This window comes from Rhinolophus sinicus, chromosome 17 (genome assembly GCF_057876585.1).
Source record: "Rhinolophus sinicus isolate RSI-liver-muscle chromosome 17, RSI-T2T, whole genome shotgun sequence".
In the NCBI taxonomy this organism is placed as follows: domain Eukaryota; kingdom Metazoa; phylum Chordata; class Mammalia; order Chiroptera; family Rhinolophidae; genus Rhinolophus; species Rhinolophus sinicus.
Window position 1 is genome coordinate 61,956,675 of NC_142517.1, and position 23,326 is coordinate 61,980,000.

A 23,326-nucleotide genomic window follows, 5' to 3' on the forward strand; every position below is an offset into this window, starting at 1 on the left:
GGATGTGATATTTTTTGTTTGAAGCTACAGGTTGGAAATTATTAAAAACAGACATGAGATGAGTAGGCAGAGCACAGAATTTGGAGGGCAGCAAAAATATTTTATATGATGTTATAATGATGGATGTATCATTATACTTTTGTCCAAATCCATAGACTGCAGAAAACCAAGAGTGAATCCTAAGATGAACTATGGACTTTGGGTGATTATGATGTGTCAATTTAGGTTCATCCTTGGTTAAAAAAAAAGTACCTTTCTGGTGAGTAATGTTGATAATGGGGGGTGCGTACATGTATGAGTGGAGGGGGTACATAGGAAATCTTCCTCTTAATTTTGTTGTAAAACTAAAACTACTCTAAAAATCACCTCAAACAAACATGAAACTACTTACTCTTAAGAATCAACTTAAATTCTGAGTGTGAGATGTTACTTCTAGGATCGTACATTGATTGAAGCATTTCGGTGAACTTAAAAATTGCAGTTCTTTGAATCTGATTCTGTCTTTCAGACGGTGGTTATTATATTTCTATTGGGCTCTCATAGCGTTAGTTATATCCAGGTTTCTGCCTTGATGAAGAAAAGGATGAATTCTTTGTAACTGTCCTTCCAGTCCTTCCCAGAGAACTGTCTCATTCCGGGATTGTACAGACTTGAGTTTCATATACAGCTGACACTCCTACTTAACTGGATTTACTCCTCTTCAGTTGAGATGCCATACTCTCCATGCCATTCTTGTTCTCATTTTTTAAAAGGGTAGGGGGGAGCAGGGGAGTTTAAAGAAAAACAGAAGCCTCTGTGACCTCAAAAAGTAAAAAAATTTCCATTCTAGAGCACATGTGTAATTCGTATGTAGGTTAAAACACTTTATATTTGATAATGAAGACCGTTAGTGAAACAATACTGTTGAATATTTTTTAACTGTGGTAAAAACCAAATAACATAAAGTTTATCATGTTAAGAGTACAGTTCACTAGTGTTAAGTATATTCATACTGTTGTGAAACAAATCTCCAGGACCTTTGCACCTTATAAATCAGTAAACAACTCCCTTTTCCCCTCTCCCATCAGCTCTGGTAGCTGCCATTCTACTTTCTGTTTCTATGAATTTGACTATTTTAGATACCTTGTATAAATGGAATAATACGGTATTTGCTTTTTTGTGACTGTTTTTTTCGCTTAGCATAATATCCTCAAGGTTCATCCATGTTGTAGCATGTGGCAGAATTTCCTTCCTTTTTAAGACTGAACAATATTCCTCTGTATGGATAAACATTTTATTTATCCGTTTGTCAATTAATGTGCATTTGGGTTGCTTCTACCTTTTGCTATTATGAATAGTGCTGCTATGAATGTAGGTGTGCCCATATCTGTTCCAGGTTCCACTGTTGGTTATGACAAGTGAGATGAAATAACCGGTTTATTTTGGATTGTGGAAAATTTACTTATTGGAAGCTGAAAAGATGGAAACATGTGGTAGAAATTTTGAAGATACTTTGGAACATTTTAAAGAGCTTTAGCTTTTGAGACATCATTCTTTCTAGTATTGACTTCATTTACAATATGGATTTACTTTTTCTTGCTTTAGGTTTAGAACCAGTATTACTTTGAACTTATAAATATTTAGGAGCCATTTTCTGGCTCATAAATGGATTGAAGTGAGGAGGATGAGACAATTTTCTGGGTAAGCTGGGCGAGAGTGATGTGTAAGGAGATAAGGAGAGGATGGTAGCTGTCCAGCATGTAGCTGTCTCCTTTCCCCAAGTGAATCTGCTTGGGTGTTCACTACCACACCAAGCATTGGTATTGGCCGGTTCACATCATGACATCTCAGCATTTCTTTTGTGGTTTCTTCAGTGGCACCACCTTCGAGATCTTGAAATTCAAAGGGTTTATAACTTCATCATTTTATTTATTAAGCTAACTTCCAGTAGAATTTTCCAGTTTGTATTGACATTTTGAAATAGTGACTATAAAATAAAATATTATCTTCGGTATAAGTTTTACCATTCAGTCTTTAGCACAAACACTGCAGTCATTTAGTTAAATAATACTTGAATAATCCCATCCGTGTTTTTCTGACATGGCCCCAATGTTATTCATTATTTTTCACCCTAATATCTACCATTCCAAAGGTTTTTAAATTTCTTGTATGTTTATAGCATAGTTGTCAGACTGATAAAGCCATCATAGGCATGTTTCTATATTTAGAAATAAATTAGCTCCCCATGCCAGAACCCAGTTTTTCATTCATGCTGTGTCACTATGGAGAGTTTCTGTGTTATCACTTGTGGCTTACTCTATGTCACCTTCTGAATGCTTTTGAATAAGATTGAAAACTAGTAATTTAAATGTAATAGTTATTAAAATTTATGCTTAAAAAAAATTCAACTGTGCAAGATCTTACTGGCTTTATCCAAAGTTTCCTGAATTGGACAGCATTCCATCTAACAGATAGAAAGGAGCTCCGAGGAGCTGTACAAAATGAAAGGCAGAAGGGAATGGGAACAAGGAAGTTATACTATAGCAGAAAGTGGGTTAGTTGTGGCACGGTCATTTTCCTTTAGGGGGTGGCAGAGTTTTCCTGGGCAGATTACCGCACTAGTACTCAACAGACGCTTCCTGACGGACTGGTTTAAGTTTCCACTTCTGAGAGAGGCCGAAACTGTAGGTCTTGGTTTGGTGATGTGGGGCTTACATAAGCAGCTCTATCTTAGGCCTGTTGTCTTGTTTCTAACAGGGAGAGTATGGTTGTCCTTGAAAATGATAGCCTCAGAACGTTATACCAGTTATGAACTAATACCAGAGTCTTAACTCTAAGAGTTAGTTTTTTGTGAAAGGATCCAGGAGGTAGAATTTTGCTGGTTTTGGCTCAGTGACACAAAGATGGACATCTTTGCAAGCTGAGGTTGCAGTTTCCTGGGTCTTTCTTTTATCTCTCAGCATGGCTAACCACTATGTTTTCCAGGCAGAAGATAGGAGAGGAGAATAAGGGCAAAAAGGCTGACTCAGCAACTTCTAGATACATATCTCTAGCCACTCCTGTCTGCAAAGGAGTCTAGGAAATGTAATTTTTCAGCCACTTCCAGTGCCCAAAGTTCTGTTAGTAAGGAAGAAGAAAATGGGTATTGGGTAAGGTAGGCAACTAGCAGTCTCTACTGCAGATATTAGTACTTCTCCCAACACACGCACACATACACACACGCACATGCACACACACACACACACACACACACACACACACACACACACACACATAGGCTCGCACATGCAAACCAAAGCATTCTTCCCTCTCAGTGGCACACATGGATTCATTATCTATGAATTGATCTAAAACTTTCCCGAACCTATTTATCTTTTCAGGTTGTACTCTCTCCTGAGTGCTCAGTGCTAGTGTAAGGCCTTCAGTTTTAGCTCTCCGGAAGTAGGATTGTGCGGTAGAAAGAGCACTGGACTTGGAATCAGGGAACCTGACTTATAGGTCCAGTTCATCACTGGGGTGTTGACCTTTGACATCTGAGCTTCCATTTCTTCCTTTGGATAATGGTAATAAAATACCTTCTCTGCCTCTGTTTTACAGGCTTCTTAGAGCGTCACATGAGCACTTTTATTTCAATGTATATAAAAATATGTGGGAAATAGTAATGCATTATACAATATATATGGTACTGTTAGGATGATGATTTTCGAAACCAAACGCTTCATCTTCCCAGCATATCCAGCTGTTGCTTCTGACTTTTCTCTTACGGTAAGTCACAAAGTAAGGAAACCTCAGTCTTCCTTACAGCTGCGTCTGCCTCCCACCCCATATCTCTTTGATCGTAACAGTCTTTGGTATTATTCTCTTAGTATTTCTCCATCTCTACAATCTTCTGCCTTCCTCACTGCTACTTATTGCTGTTCAGGGCCTTATTATCACGCGTCTCACTTGGCTATTGCAGTAGCTCTCTGCATCTCCACACGTTTCTATGTAGCCCTCATTTTAATTGTTAATGGGTATAATGTACCATGGGGAAAATATTGAATACATATTTTTCTACTTTTAGACATTAGGTTGTTTATATTTTGAGTTTTACATTGTGGTAGTATATATTTTATGTGTATGTGTATACATTTATAATATATGTGATTATGCATATAGCTTATGATTAATTATTTTGTTAAAAGCAAATTCCTATAACATGAGTTAGCAGGTTAATGGGTGGTTCTTGGCGACTTCTTCATGTTCCTAGTTGTTCCCCAAAGGATAATTCTAATTTATATGTCACAAACAACAAAGGATTATCAGGAATGTATTATAGCTTTTCATGGTCTAGCAAAGCTTTAAAAATATATAATAAAAAATGCAACTGGTCCATTTTCATACATATGCAATCCAGGCACTCCAAAGTCCAGGAAGATTTGGGGCATTGCAGTCTTCCTTAACCTTGTATTTACATTTATAGGCTAGTATGGGTTCAGTCTTTAATGTGAATTTATCATGTATATCAAAAGTAAAAAAAAAATCCCAAGGAAAGACAGAAAATTTTCTTCTTGGTCACATCCTCTTTTCCTTAACTGGGCTCTTTAGTACTTAAAGGTCAGTTAAAAATAAGACTTGGGGCTTCTTTTACATCCAGACCTATGGTGCCTTCTCCTTCCCTCTCTCACATAGTCCCCCGCTCTTTTACCTGGCCTTTCCCTCTAAGCATCCACACTGATCTCACTTGGAAGCCCTGTCTATATAGAAGGTGACAGACCAGTCTCAAATGTCAACTGCAGAGGGCTGAGAGCCTGCTCCCTTTCACCAAGGGTTTGGGAAAGGATCCCGAGTTCTTGCCCTGGTCTGAGAAAGGAGGCCAGATTGACTTAAAATTTCATTTTCTTTAAAAACAAGCCTTACATTCAGGCAAGTACGAATTACTCAAGTTCCTCGATGAATCTTTTCCTTTCCTTCTTCCTTTTATCAGAAAGTTTAGAAGAAAGTTAGATGATGAGAGAATTTGGGTTATTTATGAGCTCTTCTTAATTCTTTGAATTAAGTATAATCACATATAAGGTAACTGAAATAGAGGGTTTAGCTAATTGTTCTAGAGAATCATAAATACAGAGGGTACCAAAATAAATGTATATACATTTTAAGAAAGGAAAATTGTATTAAAATTGTAGTACTCAATATATATTGATAACCAAAGATGAATACAAGTCACGCTTGACTTCTGCAATTACATAGAGGTGCTCAAAGTGGTTTCTTCTGATAACGGCTAATAACTGCTTGAGCAACGTTGACCAAAGTATCCACTTGTATACATTTTTTTGGTACTCCCCTTATATGTTTTGGGGATCAGAGTATGAAGCACTCTTTAACTTTCCCCCAAAACTTTCATCTTAAGATATCTTTAAGGAGAAACTTACTTTTCTTTTATTTAACAAATACAAATCTTTCCTATCCTATCTAGAATCACTATTCTATGCTTTTGTGAAATTTAGTGAGGTACTCAGTTTGTGCATATCCCCCTCACTGTTTATACGAGTAGGTGCAATTGAAGCCAAGGATTAACACTGATACTCATCCTAGCACATTTTCTATCTTTTAAAATCTTGCAATAAAAGTAATTCCCCTTTTCCCATTGACTGATGTGTTTTTATTAATTCAGTGGTCTTTTTGGCATGAACATGTGATATAGCAAGTAGAATTGTTGCTGACTCAAGCAACTCCAACTGTTCTAGAGTAGCTTCCATCAGCATTTCTTATATACTCCTCTATTTGGGAAATAATTTTGTCAAACAAATTGCGTCTTTTAAAGTTAAATAGTTGGCAAGCCTTCTTTAAAAACACTTTTGACATTGAAAATTGTAAATATTTTCCAACATTTAAAATTTAATATGAGAAAAATCATTCAACAATTACAGTTCTTTGAGGCCAAATATTTATATAAATAGTAATAAGTGAAGCATAAAATGCAGTGTAATTACACAGAAAGATTTGACATAATAGAAACAATATTGCTGTTTTTTAATATTATATGAAATAACTTTATAGTTGTCTACCTATTGCTCTATTTATTTCTCTCTGTAGGTGAATATGTCAAACCTTTTACGCCAGAGAAAGCAAAAGAAATTGTCATGTCCTTACAACAACCTGCAATCTTCTGTAACATGGTTTTTGATTGGCCAGCACGACACTGGACTGCTAAACACCTTTCTGAGGTCCTTCATGGCAAGCAGATACGATTCAGGATGGGAATGAAAAGCACAGATACAGGTAGGACCACAGGTAATCGTAATAATCATGTCTCTTCAATAACATTTCCACATTCCCAGCAGTGGTTTCTTTATCTCTAGAGAATCCTTTGCACATAGGGAATATTTTATTGGAAGTTTTAGTAGGACAGTTTCTATTAACATTTTCTTTTCAGAATAAACAGTCTGTAGTTTATAACCTCAAATAAAAATGTATTTGTTCACATATCCTGATTCATTGAATGTGGTAGACACTTAATAAATATTTGTTAATGTGCTATTATTTCTGTACCCATGTGATTGAAAAAGACCAATACTAACCTAATAGTTGCTTTGACTCATGTAGAATGTGTCCTTTTATTAGTGGCTTTAAGCACTATTTATAGTGCTCAGTCTTGGTTGTAATTTTATCTGCTTTATCAACAGCCTGACCTCCATTGCATTGCATAACTGTGAAGCATAGGGAAAGCTGTTTTTCCATTCCCTTAAGCAATTAGATTTTGCCAGCTCCCTCTTCTTCCCTGAAGACTTGTAACATTTTGATTTTTTGCCTTATAGTCAGATAAAACAATTACTGTTAACTCTAAAAATAGTTAATTTAAAGGAAAGAAATAGTGCTGTCTCTAATCTAAAGGAGCCCATAACCATTGTCTGGCTTCAGAATGTATGTTTAACCTGTTTAAATATGGGTAAAGTTTGGTAGTCTGGCAATTCAGGGTTTCAAGTATTGCTGTAAGTGGCTCTGTGAATATCTATTAATAACCGAGAAGGGGCTTCTCCAAGCTTCTTTCTTTCATGTTCACCTTCTAGTAGATCTCTTAGAATGATTTGGTTTTCGGTGTCTAGAACCCCCTTATACTCCAATGACAGGTAAATCAGGACTAATATACCTGAAACTCTTTGGCATCTCATTCTAATCACAGACCAAAATGGTTATTGTATTTTAAAATTCAATGCTAGACCAGCAGCAGCCACATAAAAATCAGCGTGTGCTTTTTCCTTTTTGATTGTAGTGAAATAAATCTTCCACTCGTTGAAGTGTCTGTTAGACAATAATTTGGGGAAAAGTAGAAATTGTAACTTTTTTTCGTATTCTGGTTAGACTCCAAATACACAATAATATTACTAATAGCTAACAGTTATTGAGAGCTATTGTGTCAGGCACTGTTCTGAGTGCTTTATACATATTAACTCTCTTAATCTTCTAAAAACCCTCTTAGAATGTACTAGTATTATCTTGTTTTATAGATGAGGCACAGTCATTTGACATTTCCAAGTTAATACTTAAGCATAAAAGAAAAAGAAAGTAGAAAGTCTCTGCAGTTGTGAGCAACTCCGCTGAGTTTTTAACTAAAGATAATTTGTCCCTTTTTAAAAATTCAGATGAAATTCACATAATTTAAAAATCACCATTTTAAGTTTACAGTCAGTGGTTTTACCATATTCACAATGTTGTGTAACCATCTAATCTAATTCTAATTCCAGAATATTTTCATCACCCCATAAAGAAGCCCAGTACCCCTTAAGCAGTCACTCTATTCTACCTTTCCCCCAGCATCTGGCAACCACTAATCTATCTGTTTTCCGTTGTTATTGATTTGCCTATTCTGGAATAGCATATAAATGGAATTATACAATATGTGGCTTTTTGTGTCTAGCTTCTTTCACATAGCGTGTTTTCAAGATTCATCCATGTTGTGGCATGTGTCTGTACTTCATTTATTTCTATTGCTGAATAATATTCCATTGTATGTATGTATCACATTTTGTTTATTCATTCATCATTTGATGGACTTATGGGTGTTTCCACTTTTGGGCTATTATGAATAATGCTGCTATGAACATTTATGTACATGTTTCTGTATGGACATATGTTTTCATTTCTCTTGGGTTTATACCTAGAAGTGGAATTGCCGAGTCATACAGTAACTCTGTTTAAACCTTTTGAGGAACTGCCAAACTGCTTTCCAAAGTAGCTGAACCATTTTACATTGCCACACCAATGTCTGAGGGTTCCAATTTCTCTATCTTTGCCAACTCTTATTCCTTCTCTTATTCTAGCCATCCTAGTGTGGGTGTAAAGTATTATCTCAGTATGGTTTTGACATACTGGTTTAGATACCTTCTTTGGAAAAATGCCTATTCAGATCCTTTGCCCATTTTCTAACTGAGATGTTTTTTGCTTTTGGTTTTTTTTGGTTTGTTTGGTTTATTGTTGAATTGTAAAAGGTTTCTTTATATATTCTGGATACTAGACCCTTATCAGACAGATGACTTGCAAATATTTTCTCCCATTCTGTGGGTTGTCTTAATTTGTTCTATTTAAAGTTATTACTTGAGTACAAATGCAATACTTCCACAAACAAAATAGGACAGTGTGGTACAAGAGAACTGACTGGGTCAAATTTTGCCTTACCACGTGACTTTGGGCAAATCACTTAACTTTTCTGTATCTTAGAAATGTTTTCAAGATTAAATGCGTCTATATGCATAAAACATTTAGAACAATGCCTAGCACATAGTAAATGCTCAACAAATGTTATTTAAAATTAGCAATCATTAAAAAGGTATGACTTCCTCATTGTAGAGAACATTGAAAAAATGGGAAGATCCAAAGAAACTTTAAAAACTTGGTCCTATTACCAAGAGATAAAGACACTTGCTCCTATTACCAAAGTGTATGTATGTCCATGCAAGTCTTTTTGTATTTTAAAAATAAAGCTTTATTAATTTTCACAACCTGCTTCTTTTTTTTAACTTAACATATTCGGAGCAGCTTTTCTTGACAGTAAATGTGACTTTTAAATAGCTACCTAATAGTCCATTGGATGATAGTATCATAATTGATTTTTAAAATCCTCGATTTTGATTATTTAGTTGCTTAGAAGTTTTTTATTTTGTTTTGTTTTGTTTTCCAAATTTCATTTTGTTTTTATTTTCTTAAACACAAACCCTGGTAAAAAAAAATAAAATTTTATGATCCATTATATAAACTGAAACAAGTTTTACAAAACATTCTTATATTTTCTATTCCATTTCATTAAAAAAAAAAAAATTCTGGTCATCCAAATACAGATCCTGCTTTTGGGGGCCTAATGTTTATAGTTTGAGGGCCCTCTCTAGAAAAATAATACAGAATTATAAATGAAAAATTAGTAACTAAGCCTTGGAAAAAGGTTTGTAAGTGAGAGGGGCCTGAAACAAGCTTTATTAGTTTTAGGTTAAATATCCCTCTGAGTAGACACACTAGATTGATTTAATGGTTCACTAATAATAGGTCTCTATAAGCAGTTTGATAACTATTGCTCTATACCTAAAAATGAGCTGACTAAGTCTTAAGATGTAAACATTTCAACTTTGAGTTTTGATGAATGTATATACCCATGCAATCACTACCGTGATCGTGACATAGAACTTTCCCATCATTCCAAAGAGCGCCCACTTGCCAATCCCCAGGCGACTAATCTGCTGCTTTGTCATTATAAATTAGTTTTGCTTTTTCTAGCATTTCAAATAAATGGAATTATGCACTATGTACTCTTTTGTGTCTGACTTCATTCACTCAGCATAATGATTTTGAGATTCATCCATATTGTTGCACTTATCAGTAGTTCCTTTTTGCTGTTGAATAACATTCCATCATATTATGAAATATTATCCATCATGGTTTGTTTATCTGTTCACCTGCCAATGTATATTTATGGTGCCTCTCACTCTCTCGCTCTCTCTCTTCCTCTCTCTCTCTCTCTCCCCCCCCCCCCCTCTCTCCTATGAGTAGAGCTGCTATAAACATTCTTGTATAGGTTTCTGAGTACACATAAGCATTTATTCCTAGGGTAAGTACCCAGAAGTGGGATTTCTAGGTTATGTATAAATAAATGTATGTTTATACGAAACTAGAAAACTGTTTTCAAGAGTCTCTGTGCCATTTTGCTTTCCCATCAATGAAGTATTCCAGTTGCTTTGCATCTTTTCTAGCACTTGGCATTATTAGTTATTGTTTTTTTTAAGTTGCTTAGAAGTTTTAAATTTATAAATAAGACTGTACTGTAGTGAACATCTTTGAAAATAAATCTTGTCCAACTTGCGATTATTTCTCTAGGATAGAGTCTTAGAAGGACAATGACTGGGTCAACGGGTCTGATTATTATCATCAGTAGCAGCAATATCCTTGAAGCTTCTTACACAAGAAACATGTGAGTCGTTCTGAATGCCTCTCCTAAGTGGTGGCTGTGACTCAGTAACGTACACCCCAAATATCTGGTGTTCACCTGCTTCTCTCTCTCCAGGGCCATCCTCTCGTTCGGTTACCCTGCTTTGTCACCTCCATAGTGGCAGTAGCCAAATTCCTTGTCCCTCTGCACGGCCTGCACTCCCCTCCTAGGCCATTCTTCATGCTGAAACCAGAGACAGTTTTTAAAAAGCAAATTGCATCTTATTTCTCAGCTTAAAACCCTGCAGTGGCTTCCCATTACCCTTAGGCTGGAGCCAACATTTTCATGGTGGCGTGGAAAGCTCTGTGAGCCTCAACGTAATCCCCCTGCCTGAGCCCAGGCCAAGCATACATTTCTTAAGTTTTGTATTTCCAGAGGTTGCTCTTCTTACTTCAGGGCCTTTGCATATGTAGTCTCGCCATTCTCTCTGCTCCCAGTTCCCCTTACCCCTGCTTGTGCTAGTTAATTCCTCTTCTTCCTTCAGCTCTTAGCTCACATGTCATTTTCTCATGGAAGTCTTTCCTGACCACACCTCCCTCTCCCACGCCCCAAAGCAGTTTGACTATTTATCTTAGAGCACCTTATATTTCTTAGTAACCCTTAGCACAGTTATAATCACATGGTTGGTTACGTATTAACTGTTTAAAGTCTCTCTTCCCCTCAAGAAGGTCACCTTTGTGAGGGCCATGTGTCATCGTAGGTCGAGCACCTAGTGGACATTTGGATATTTGTGGAGGGAAAGATTGAAAGGTCTTTCATACTATGGTCAAATGCTTTGCAGAAAGCGCTTTTTAAAAAATAATCTTGCTGATAGGTGAAAAATGGTATCTCATGATTTTAATTAACAGTCCTTTGATTGCTGGTGATGTTGAACATGTATTCATGTTTATTAGTCATTTGTATTTTTTTTTTCTGGTAATTGTTCTTTGACTATTCCTTATTGGGGGCTTCTGGATTTTAAAAAAAAATTCTTTATATATTAAGAATACTGTATTTGTTACTAATATGTTTCTCAGTTTATTGTTTGGTGTGTTTTTTTTTAACTTTTAAAAAATTATTTTTTATTTTTTATTGGGGAATATTGGGGAACAGCATGTTTCTCCAGGGCCCATCAGCTCCAAGTCGTTGTCCTTCAATCTAGTTGTGGAGGGCACAGCTCAGCTCCAAGTCCAGTTGTTGTTTTCAATCTTTAGTTGCAGGGGGTGCAGCCCACCATCCCATGCAGGAATTGAACCGGCAACCTTGTTGAGAGCCCACGCTCTAACCAACTGAGCAATCCAGCCGCCCCTATTGTTTGGCTTTTAATTTTGCTTCACATTTTTACTTTTTATATAGTCAAATTAAATAATGTTTCATTAACATTTTTAACCTTATTTTTATTTGTTTAAAAATGTCTCCTGTATCCTGGGAATAGATTATTATCCTAATATTTTCTTCTAAAAACTTTATGATTTCATTTTTACATTTTACTCTTTATTTAGTCCATATTTATTTCAGTATATGGTGTTCACTGACTTTTCCAATAGTTAAGTTGGAAATATCAATACCTTTTATTTCAGTACCATTTACTGAATAATTCTTTTTTTCCCATACTGACTTTGAAACCATCTTTATTATATTACTATATCATATATTCTAGCATGTTTTTGGACCACAAATTGAGCTATCAGTTTTTAAAAAACACTTTTAAAAAACTATTTTAGCAACTGGTATATATTTTAATATTTGAAAGAACAATTCATCCTCTCTAAATTACTCTTCTTTCTCAGTATTTTCTTAGATATTATTGAATTTTATTCCTCTGAATGAATTTTAGAGTTAAATAATGTATTCACATTAAACAAATCCTGTTGAGATTTTAAATGAAAATTTATTAAATGCTGTAAATTAATTTGGGAAGAATCTGTTACCGGAGAAAAAGGGTTCTTGTACCATCATAGGAAGGCATTCTAGGATGTACAAATAAGCCACGAGAACAAAGCCAAGCAAGCAGTGGATTTATTAAAGTAAAGAAAAAGAGTACACTCCCAAAATAGTGGGTGTGGGCAGGCCCGAAAGAGGGCAACTGCTCCAATGGACAAAGAAGCTTAGGATTTTATTCTAAGGAGGGCGTGAAATATTCAAGCTTTAGGGGTGGCATTGCAGGTGTTCCCAGGCCGGTCCTAGTTGAGCACTCCCTCCCATAGGGAGGTAGGATTCCGTTGTTTTTACATGGCCCTTATCAGGACTGTCACGGTGACACAGGGGGTGGAGATTTTTCCCTGCCCGCAATGCTAATAGTATTATAATCTATTACAATTTGCTGTAGCTGCACCTTTTCTTAAGAATGGTCTCATCTCCTCCTTCATTTCCCACACTTACTCCTTCCCTCCTTCTCCCCGCCACCCCGCAGCCCTATTCTTTCTGCCTACAGTAACAAATCTACCTTGTAATACTACTGTGTCTTTCTATACAACATGTTATCTTCACTTATTAAGTTTATTTTATCTCTCAGTAAAAAGATTTGGAGTTTTCATGTAGGTCTACAGATTTCTTAAGACATTGAAAATTTTTATAGCTGTCATGAGGTATGTTTTTAGCCTGTTATATTTTCCTAACTAGTTGTGATTGGTGCATAAATGAAAACCACTTATTTTTGTATGTTTATTTTTTATCCAGCCACTTATTAGTATACATAGTTTTTTAGTTTATTCTTGTGGGTTTTCTAGGAGCACAGGCATGTAATTTTATAAGCAATGATAACTTAGTTCCCTTTCTATTGAGTTTATTTCTGTTTTAGGCATTGGTTAGAATTTGGTTTAGAATGCTTGAAATAATATTAATAATAATTAGCGTATTTGAATGTAATGTACTTCTTAGCTTATTTTAGGAAGTAGGTGATATCACGTAACTCTTAGAAACCATGTGGATCAAATTTACCAACAGAAGTGCTCAGTGGCAACACTATAACTCAGCTGGCAGTAATTAGGCAAGCAATTTTAGAAATAACTAAATATTTGTAGCTAGGGGGTGGATTGATGATCAAAAGTCCTACTCAGTACCTATATTCCTTGCAGTGTTTCTTGCTTATAGAATGAAGAAGTCTAACAAAATGGAGAAGTATTTGTTCCCCTGTTGTACAAAAAATACTTTAAGACTCCCTTTTATGAGAGTTAAAAGCAAACTCAGTTATACACTATTTCCAAACTAAACTCAGTTGAGATTCTTCGTAATTCTTTGACAGTAAGTGGGATTTACAGCTGCTTAGGCTACTTCAATGTTAAATGAAAGAACAATAATAATAAAGTTAGAAAGGAACAATTCCATTGCATAAAATAAATAAAGAAAACAACTGTATTACCCAGACAGACATTGTCATGATAGCAAAATGAAAACAGTACCTTTGGTGCTGCTACTACCAGAAAGGAGTGAAAAGATTCTGTTTTGAAATCACTATGTAAACGAAAAAGTCTGTCTCTTCCATTCATTCCATTCATTGCAATTTTCCCCTGTGACAGTAACAGTTCTATGCGTAATTTTTGCATTTTTAGATTTTCATTTTTTAAAGTACAGAACTAGCTGTGACAGAAAATGAAGTCCCCTGATGAGGCTGCAGTGCAGACATGCCTAACAACTGGCCTTAAGTGCGGCCAGTCCACCCCAAGAGCAAGTGGCTCAAGTAATGGCTTTTGCATTCAGTGGGATCAGTGGGGTTGAATTCTATGAAGTGAAAACTCGCAAGACCGTGCAATGTCTTCAGGCTTACATTGGAACTTACTGATGATTTAGATATGACTTCTATTTATCAGCATCATGCAGCTTTCTTGCCACATAGGTTTTTGTTTGTTAAAAAACTATGTTTGTAAGAAAAACTATGTAAAAAACTATGTTATGGTAAATTGTTGATGATGTTGACAATACTAAGAGCTTCTACATATTGATGGGTACTGTGTGCCAGGCACTGTTCTAAGTGCTTCTCAAAAGTTATCAAATTTCGGCCGACCCGGTGGCTCATGTGGTTAGAGCTCCATGCTCCTAACTCGGAAGGCTGCCGATTCGATTCCCACATGGGCCAGTGGGCTCTCAACCACAAGGCTGCCGGTTCAATTCCTCGACTCCCGCAAGGGATGGTGGGCAGCGCCCCCTGCAACTAAGATTGAACACAGCACCTTGAGCTGAGCTGCCACTGAGCTCCTGGATGGCTCCATTGGTTAAAGTGCGTCCTCTCAACCACAAGGTTGCCGGTTTGACTCCCGCAAGGGATGGTGGGCTGCGCCCCCTGCAACTAGCAATGGCAACTGGACCTGGAGGTGAGCTGCGCCCTCCACAACTAAGACTGAAAGGACAAGTTGAAGCTGAACAGCACCCTCCACGACTAAGATTGAAAGGACAACAACTTGACTTGGAAAAAAGTCCTGGAAGTACACGCTGTTCCCCAATGAAGTCCTGTTCCCTTTCCCCAATAAAAAAATCTAAAAAAAATAAAATATATATATATATATATATCAGATTTAATCAGTTCTTAAATATGCAGATTTTTATCTTTAATATGAATGTGCCTTTAAAGTTAAAACCGTGTTTGTTACTTTTGTATTTAATCATGGGTGTTATGAGTGTTGTAAATGGTTTTAATTATATGGCAAGTACAAAATTAGCTTTTAATTAATGTTAAATGATAGTTAACATTTTTGATTGAAATTGTGTTCATTTAAAAAAAACACCAATATTTGGAAACTGTATTCCATACACATTTAACGTTGGATTCTCTTACATTGCAGTTCCTCAGTTTGAAACTACATGTAGTTACGTAGAAGCTACAATTGAAGAGTTTCTGGCCTGGAACTGTGACCACTCTGGTATTTCTGGACCGTTCAGAGATTATGATCATTCCGAATTCTGGGCTTATGCTGACTATAAATATTTTGTCAGTCTATTTGAAGACAAGACAGATATTTTCCAGGTAAGTCAATACATTCCTTTTAATCATGGTAATTGTTTTTGAGAAAAGATCACAAATTAGAATTCCGTCGGTATCTTTGTCCTTCACTGTCTTTTCCTCTCAGAAGTAGTCACTGTGAGTGTTGAGTATTTTATCCAAAAGATTTGCTCAAGAGAAGCGTAACGTTTGGCTCACACCGATGAGTAGCCTTCTCACTGTTTTTCTACTCACCAAATTTCCTGTACGCCTCCTCCTGTGCGTTTAAACAGCGCCTGAGCTGGTTTGGAGTATATTAGAAGCATAGGATGTGCATAAAACTTCATTTTCTCCTTACCTATATGTAAGTTCGTGTTCTGTCAGTGAGGCCGATGGAGGCATAAAGCTGATTACATGAAGAAGCACTCCTAGAATCCTAGAAGCATTCCAGGCTGCTGCTTCCATCTTTTCCTGCTCTGGGGGTTTAGTACAGGTTTACTGCCTGAGTCAGATGCTGGGATCCAGAATATGATTGTAGAACTCCTGCAGAAATGTGGGAACTCTTGCAGAAGTAAGAATGTGGAAGTTCTCTGCCATGTTTTCACATAACTGACGGCAGAGTTTGCAGACTACCATATCCTCTTTTAGCTTTTCAGTGTTTGCTACCTCAAACTGCCAGTTTATTTTGTGGGGTGATTTTGCAAACTCCCTGCTCTGCTTTCTGTGTGTGTCTTAGGCCTGGGACAGGAATGGGAATAGTCCCAGGAAGCTGTTTGGAGGGCTCTGCCTTGCCCACAGTTAGGTGAAGGCTCTAGAGCCCTATATCCTGCCCCCAATCCGTTGTGGACAGAAGTATTTCGCCATCACTGCAGGCTGTTAACCCCACTCCTTTCCTCCTGATGGTCACCACCACCCCCTCTCAGTACTTCCCTCTCACATAGGCGGATAGGTCTCGGACTCCTGACTAGTTTTTCATTCAGCCTATATTTTTCTTTTTCACTTTGACTCAGGTGTGGATGCTGGTGTTTACACAGTTGCTATAATACAAGTGTCAGTACTTTGTAGCTTTCCTTTATTATATTTTTTAAATGTCTACTTAAATTTTGCTTTTATTAAAAAAATGAAAAATATATCATTTGCTTCATAACTGTTAATTGAAAATATATTTTTATTTTCAAAATCACAAAGGAAATGCATTAATTACCTGCTTTTTTGTTTATGTTACTTAAGATAATTTTCCTAAGGTAAAAAGACCTTCAAGTGCTTACTAATTTGTAATGTCCATTTAAGGGTTGTTTGAAATTTAAATTGAAGTACTTATCCTTTATATGTTTTACATAATATTTATAGTTAATTACATTGTTTTCAAGTTCCATTCTAGTTGTTTTGACCCATATTAGGTTTTTTTTATTTTTCCTTGTTCAGATATAAGTTCATTACAGAATTATGTGTAATCAATTTTCCTATAGTATTTATGATTTAGGTAGGCATGGAGAAAAATAGAAGACAACTTTTAATGTGATGGACTCAAATTAACCATGATCACAAGTTACCCAAATAGCGTGCTGTAGGTAAAAGAACAAATACTTTTGAGTTGGGGTGCTCTCAGAGCCTAGATTCAGTATGAGCTGTTCAATATAACCCGTTTGAACCTTAGATTTCTTATCTGTGACACAGGAATAAATACATATTTTACCAAGTGGTGTACCATCTTCTAGAACTAAACAACTTAAGCATTAATTATTTTGATGATTAGGCCAAAAAAAGCCACCGTTCTCTATTATAAGCATCTTACCAGTTATTGGTTAAAACTGTAAAATTATGGAGAATTTGTACAGCATTTTAAAAATGGTGTTTGATTCTGCAACAATTATTTAACTTGTTAATTGGAACAGCTGTAGACAATACTAAGGATAAAAATAGATCGAGTTACCTAGATCAGTAATTGAGCAATTTTTTATCATTTGTTATGCTGACTGTGTTAGGTAGGTACTAGAGATGCCAACTTGAATGAAATTGGGACCCCATGGGACTTTAATATTAAATGCAGAAGCTGAGCCTTAAGGTAGAAGCATATCAGTTGTGCTTTTAGTAGTTCAATACTGTTTCTGACATTATTTTATCACTTAAATGTTGTAATAGTTTTAGAATATTACACATGATCAACAATACTGAAGCATATATTTTCTTGAATTTTTTTTATTACAACCAGATTTTTTAGAGTCTCTAATTTTGTTTAAAATGTTGGGGACATTTTTAATTGAGCAATTTTCAAAACTGAACCTCATTGTTATTTATTATGTGTACCTAAAAGAATCCAATTTCAAACGATTGTGATAATAGAGAGTAGATCAATGATTGCTAAGGGCTGAGGGTGGAAGCAGCCGAATTGACTGTACAGGAGTAAGAGGGAACTTTTTGGAAGGAAGGGAGGGAAGGAAGGAAGATAATGGAGAAGACCTGACAATTTTTCAGATAATTTAGGACAGCAGTTTTTGGAAGAAGAGAAAATAAACTGCTCAGTGTCTGTAGAAAACAAATCTAGGACTTTCTTATGGAAGTTACAAGAAAGCAGATGGTGTGTTTGTAGTAAGCAGTTAACTAGACACTTGATTGCTCTTTTCAGGGGTGGTATTAGAATAGAATTTTCTTAATATAGCTATTTCTAAAGATTTTCCAACTCTTGAGGTAGATGAGAGAATAGGGGAGATCGATGGATCACCCCATCGATCACCTGGGTTGGTCTCACTGACTTGCTTTTAGTAAGACGTAAGGCCGATTCCTCCTGGGCCCACATTGATTTCAAACATTTGGTTACCTGTAAGTAGCTGAACTCAACTGGCAAGAAAGACCCAACTCTTTAAGAGCCTATGAGAAAAGAAACAAAATAGGTACCTCAAATGCTGTCTATTTTCTGACACATTTACTTTGACTCTCTCTCCCTGCAAGTCTACCTACCCCAACCCCCACGCCAATCCTTTGGTTTTCCCAGCCAGTTTGCTGCTAAATTTTAGGTAATTTAGGTCACCTTGATCTAATCATTCCAAAATAATTTTCCCTTTTTTGGTCATTATTGTGTTAGATAGGAGGTCAGGGAAGCCTCTTGTCAGTTTCTCATACAGTAACTCCATCCCCACCCCTACCCTGTAGAAAAATCTTTTTTCTATGCTTCTTCCTGAAGCAGTGCTCTAGAGCAGTTTCTCACCTGGGGTCAGTCCATTGACTCCCTCAAAGTGTATATAAAATTCTTGTGTGTGGGTGCATTTCTCTGAGGCGAGGGGTGCTGGCATTCATTAGCTTCCCAAAGGAGTGCATCTAGAAGGAGATTAAGAATCACTTAAACCAGCCTCTTCTTAAGAGGTGTGATAAAAAACTATGGTGAATGTTTAAATTTAAGAAATAACTTATTACAGTAAAAGACATATTGCCATTAATCCCCTTCAAAACACTCCCCCTTACTTCGAACACATTTATCCCATTGTTCTTGCCACTTTCTGAAGCAGTTCTGGAAGTCCTCTTCGTGAATGTCTTTAATTGTGCTGTTGTGGCTGCCTCGATGTCCTGAATCCATTCAAAACATTTACCTTTCATGGTCATTTTGACTTTGGGGAAGAGCCAAAGTGCCAGATCCAGTGAATAAGGTGGATGAGGACACACCGTAATGGTTTTATTTGACAGAAATTGCCATATACCAGAAGCGATGTGTGACATGAAGCCTTTCTGTTGTGGTCACAAAATATAGTGAATGCTGCTGCCGAGTGCCATCCAGTGGAAAGGCAGGGATCTTCAATACAGGAAGTGGCACATTGAACCTTAGTAACTGTGTGACAAGTTTCAACTTGTTCGGTGCAATCAGTCAGGTGAGAGCTGTATGGTTGATAGAAGGTTTGTTTTAAAGTGTGCCATAAATCATCCTCCATCGTGACAACGCTCCATGTCACGCATCGCTTCTGGCATACGGCAATTTCTGTCAAATAAAAACATTATGGTGTGTCCTCATCCACCTTATTCACCAGATCTGGCACCATGTGACTTCTGGCTCTTCCCCAAAGTCAAAAAGATTCAGGACATCGAGGCAGCCATGACAGCGCAACTAAAGACACTCACAAAAGAGGACTTCCAGAACTGCTTCAGAAAGTGGCAAGGACAGTGGGATAAGTGTTTGAAGCGAGGGGGAGTATTTGAGGGGGACTAACGGCAATGTGTATTTTACTATAATAATTTTTTTTATTTAAACATTCACCATGTTGTTTGATTATACCTTGTAGCTAAGGCAAATCCCTACTTTTTTGTTTTTATACTGCATGTCTTTAAGCTTCCTTTAGTTAAGTTCCAGACTGAGGTGTAGTGAATTGTTCAACAAGAGCCAGGTTAATTGGAAGCCTTTCCCACGCTTGGGACCAGGAGCCCTTCTGTGATCTTAGAGCACCTTCTGTTCACTTCTGTCAGAGCATTTGCCACATTATGATGAAAGGGTCCATTTATGGGACTGTCTCCCTTTAGTAGATTTGAAGGATGGGCCTGTGTTGCATTATTTTTTTTGTATTCCAAACACCCAGCATCTTACTAGGTATGTGGTAGATGCTTCCTAGGTATTCAGGTAGATTGACCTGAGCCATTCACCTATAATCAGCCAGCAGGCTCTTTTTCCTTCCCAGGTAGATGATGTTTTAAGCACTTACCCTGAGCCAAGTATTATGTTAGGTGTTAGATGCAGAGGTAAGCTCACAGCGTTGAGTTTATGGGCTGTATCCAGAGGGCGCATGATTTTTGCCACTCCCTAGAGCTGCTGCACATGAGTCATGTGCATTTACAATGGTGCCGACCTTGCAAAAACTACCCCTTCTATGACAGACATTCATTATGTGCACATTATGCAATTTTCATCACGTGAAACAAAAATGAAAATCCTCTTTCTAGTTTTCCTCCAAGCCATCTATTAAATGTTTCCCCCAAACCCCCTTTCTCTTTGAATACAGCTGTTAATGGTTTGCTTCTAAAAATAGAAAATATAGATTGAAGACACGGATAAAAGAAATGTCAGCGTTTAGGACCATGTTTTGCACACAGGAGTGTTTTTTGTTCTGTCTCATTTTTTAAAACTCGGTACAAAAAATTTGAGGTTTTAAAAAAAGAACAAAACCTTCATGTCTCATTCACTAGTTTATTCTTTTCTAGCTTACACATATTTTTAATTCCACGGATTTGGGTTTATGTCAAACTATGTTTGTAGTTTTCAAACTTTATTTAAAAGCAGGAACACCCTTTCTTCAAACCTAAATAACTTAGAGCAGAGCAGTTTGTTGAAAGCAAGAGGCTCTGCTGCTACCCCTGGGCCCCTGAGGGGATGCCAGGGAGCCTGGTTTGAGAACTGCTGGACCAGATGGTATTTGTGGGTCAGTAGTTGAATTGGTCATGATCTGTCCAGAGAGCCAGGCGTAAGGAGAGCAAAGTCTAGAATGCTGTGCTCTCTCTGTTTTCAAGTTCCTTACACTTAAGGAGTTCATGACTTGGGATGATAGCAAAAGTCATTTATGGATATGTATTTCAAACGATATGCTGCGGCACCCTCACCTGCAGACTCTGATTTAGTAGGTTTGAACTAAGGCACCATCTATAGTTTAAATAATTCCCCTAACCTAAGAGAAGGCTTCTTTTATGTGGTCATACGAAGTGCACAAAGTTCATACATTATTTATGCCCAGACATACCTGCATTGTGTAGAAGGAATATGGCTTTCTGTCTTCCTGAGTTGAACGTCAGCGATATTGAAATACTATTTCCATTGCAGTCACTGTTCCCACTGCCTGAAACACCCTAGATATCTGCATAATTACGTCGATTGTTTATTGTCTGTCTCTAACCTTTAAAATGTAAGCTTCGTTTGGGTGAGTATTTTTGTCTGTTTTGTTCCTGGATTTGTCATAAGATTCTAGAACAGTGCCTGGCATGTTGTGGATCGTCAGTAAGTATTTGTTGAATAACTAGTATTAGTGAGGTAATTCAGGCATGTTATTGGTTAAAAAGATGTCTTACACTGCCCTGGAAACCTAACCTCCTCCATCTATAGCATTTTTTGTAAGAGAGTATTCCAAAAGCCAAAAACAAGACGAGCAAGTAAAATTGTGCAACACTGCCATACAGAGGATTTGGTTGGTTCTTGATGGACTGTAACTTTATTTTCAAAATAGGATGTGATATGGTCTGACTTCGGGTTTCCTGGAAGAAATGGACGGGAAAGTACATTGTGGATCGGCTCCCTGGGGGCCCATACACCCTGTCATCTGGACTCCTATGGTTGCAACTTAGTATTCCAGGTACAAGGAAGGTAATACACACGTGTGTGGGGGGTGGGGGGGGGGGAGAGAGGCTGTCTGTGCGCAGGAAGAGGAATGAGTACTGAGTAGGCGGCAGGACCCCAAGCTTTAGTCCCAGCTCTGTCCTGACGGCCTGCCTTATGACCAGGCAGGTCTCCTGACCTCCAGTTCAGTGTCCTCCTTTGTGACGTGAGGAGAACAGTTAAATGGTGGTTTCCCTGAGTGTCTCTTAGCCATGTTCAGGATCGCCCTCTGAAAGCTCGTCCTAGAACCTTCGGGTTCCACTCCCAGCTCAGCTAGACAGCTCTCTGCTTTGCTCTTTTACACCAAAGCCTGCATTCGTGTTTTTAAACTTTTATTTAAAAGCAGGAACACCCTTTCTTCAAACCTAAATAACTAAGAGCAGCACAGTTTATTGAAAGCAAGAGGCTTTGCTGCTACCCCCAGGCCCTTGAGGGGATGCTAGGGAGCCTGGTTTGAGAACTGCTAGACCAGATGGTATTTGTGGCCTCTTTGAACTCTAAATTTTATTTTGTACCTACTTATGGACACAATGCAGTATTTTTTTTTTTTTTACTACCTCCACCTATCTGTGAACCCTAAGAGATAAAAGAGCTAAGCCAGGTAATACTTTTGATAGTCCCGAGTTCTAGGAGTTATGTGAGGGTTTAAGTGTTTCTCCCAGTTGGAGGATGTACTCCAGCGGTTGTACGTGCAGTCTTAGTTTCCCGAAATTAATGATACATCAGTCTCCTCTCCTGGCCTTTCAGGACATTTATAGGACAGCACAGAGGGAAAACCAGAAATGACCATGTCCAACTTCTCAAACCCTTTAGACACGAAAGGATTATGAGTGGATCCAAGAGAAACAGTGAGAAAGTATGTGAATAGATTTCACATGTGAACTACTTTGAAAAACTATAAAATTGTAGAAGGTAGTCCACTCTTGGAATCATCAAGTCTTTATTAAAAGGCCTAGAAAATCTTGGGTGCAGTCCTACACTGGATGCAACAGTAAATGAAGTGCACATGGTCCCTGCCCTTGTGAAACTAATAGACTAACCTTGAACTTGGTAAGAGAGGGCATCGTTTTAAGTAGCCACTTTCCATGTGTTCTGAATTGGGAAATAAGCCAAAGAAATTCAGGTTGGAAAAACATTACCAAAAATACCTAGGTTCTTTCCATGATATAAAATTAACGTAGATTTATTTTAACTTTGTAATAGAGCCTGTCTTCTGGCCTTATATAGCTCTGAAGTAATAAATAAATATTCAGTAAATATTCATGGAGTGTCCTGCTGTGCAGGTACCATGTGTTACAGCAGACATAGACGTGAGGGAGACGCCTCTCTGCCCTCAGAGTGTACAGTTAGAGCGCAGGCAAGCCCACAGAGAGCTGTGATGTAAGGCAGAATGAACATACTCTTGAGGAAGCTTTCACAGAGCTGTGGAACGGAACAGTAGAAGAGAGAACGTTCCTATTGGAAAGATTAGGGAAGATTTCAGAGAGGACGTGCCTTTTGTGATGGGCTTTGAAGGATGGGTGAGTGTTCAAAAGACACAGATGGGAGGGGCAGAGGGACCAGCTTGAGCAGAGCCCTGGGGATGGACGGGGTGTACAGAGCACCCTGTGAGTGAGTGGTCCAGTGTAACTTGTGTGTTGGACACAGAGGGATTGGGGCA

General features: G+C 37.5%; 1 protein-coding gene across 5 annotated transcripts in view; it reads left to right on the forward strand.

Moving 5' to 3' along the window:
- The window catches only part of HSPBAP1 (HSPB1 associated protein 1), a 39,864-nt gene that overhangs the window by 6,195 nt on the left and 10,343 nt on the right, over positions 1-23,326 (forward strand). For 2 of the 5 annotated variants that reach the window (XM_088794595.1, XM_088794596.1), the window contains exons 2-4: positions 6,055-6,252; positions 15,190-15,371; positions 21,518-21,654. In XM_088794595.1, coding sequence (XP_088650721.1) covers positions 6,055-6,252; positions 15,190-15,371; positions 21,518-21,654 — 517 coding nt within the window. Of the gene's footprint in view, positions 1-3,576; positions 3,745-6,054; positions 6,253-15,189; positions 15,372-21,517; positions 21,655-23,326 lie in introns of all 5 variants that reach the window. The other 3 variants (XM_088794597.1, XM_088794598.1, XM_088794599.1) reach the window with 2 other exon arrangements.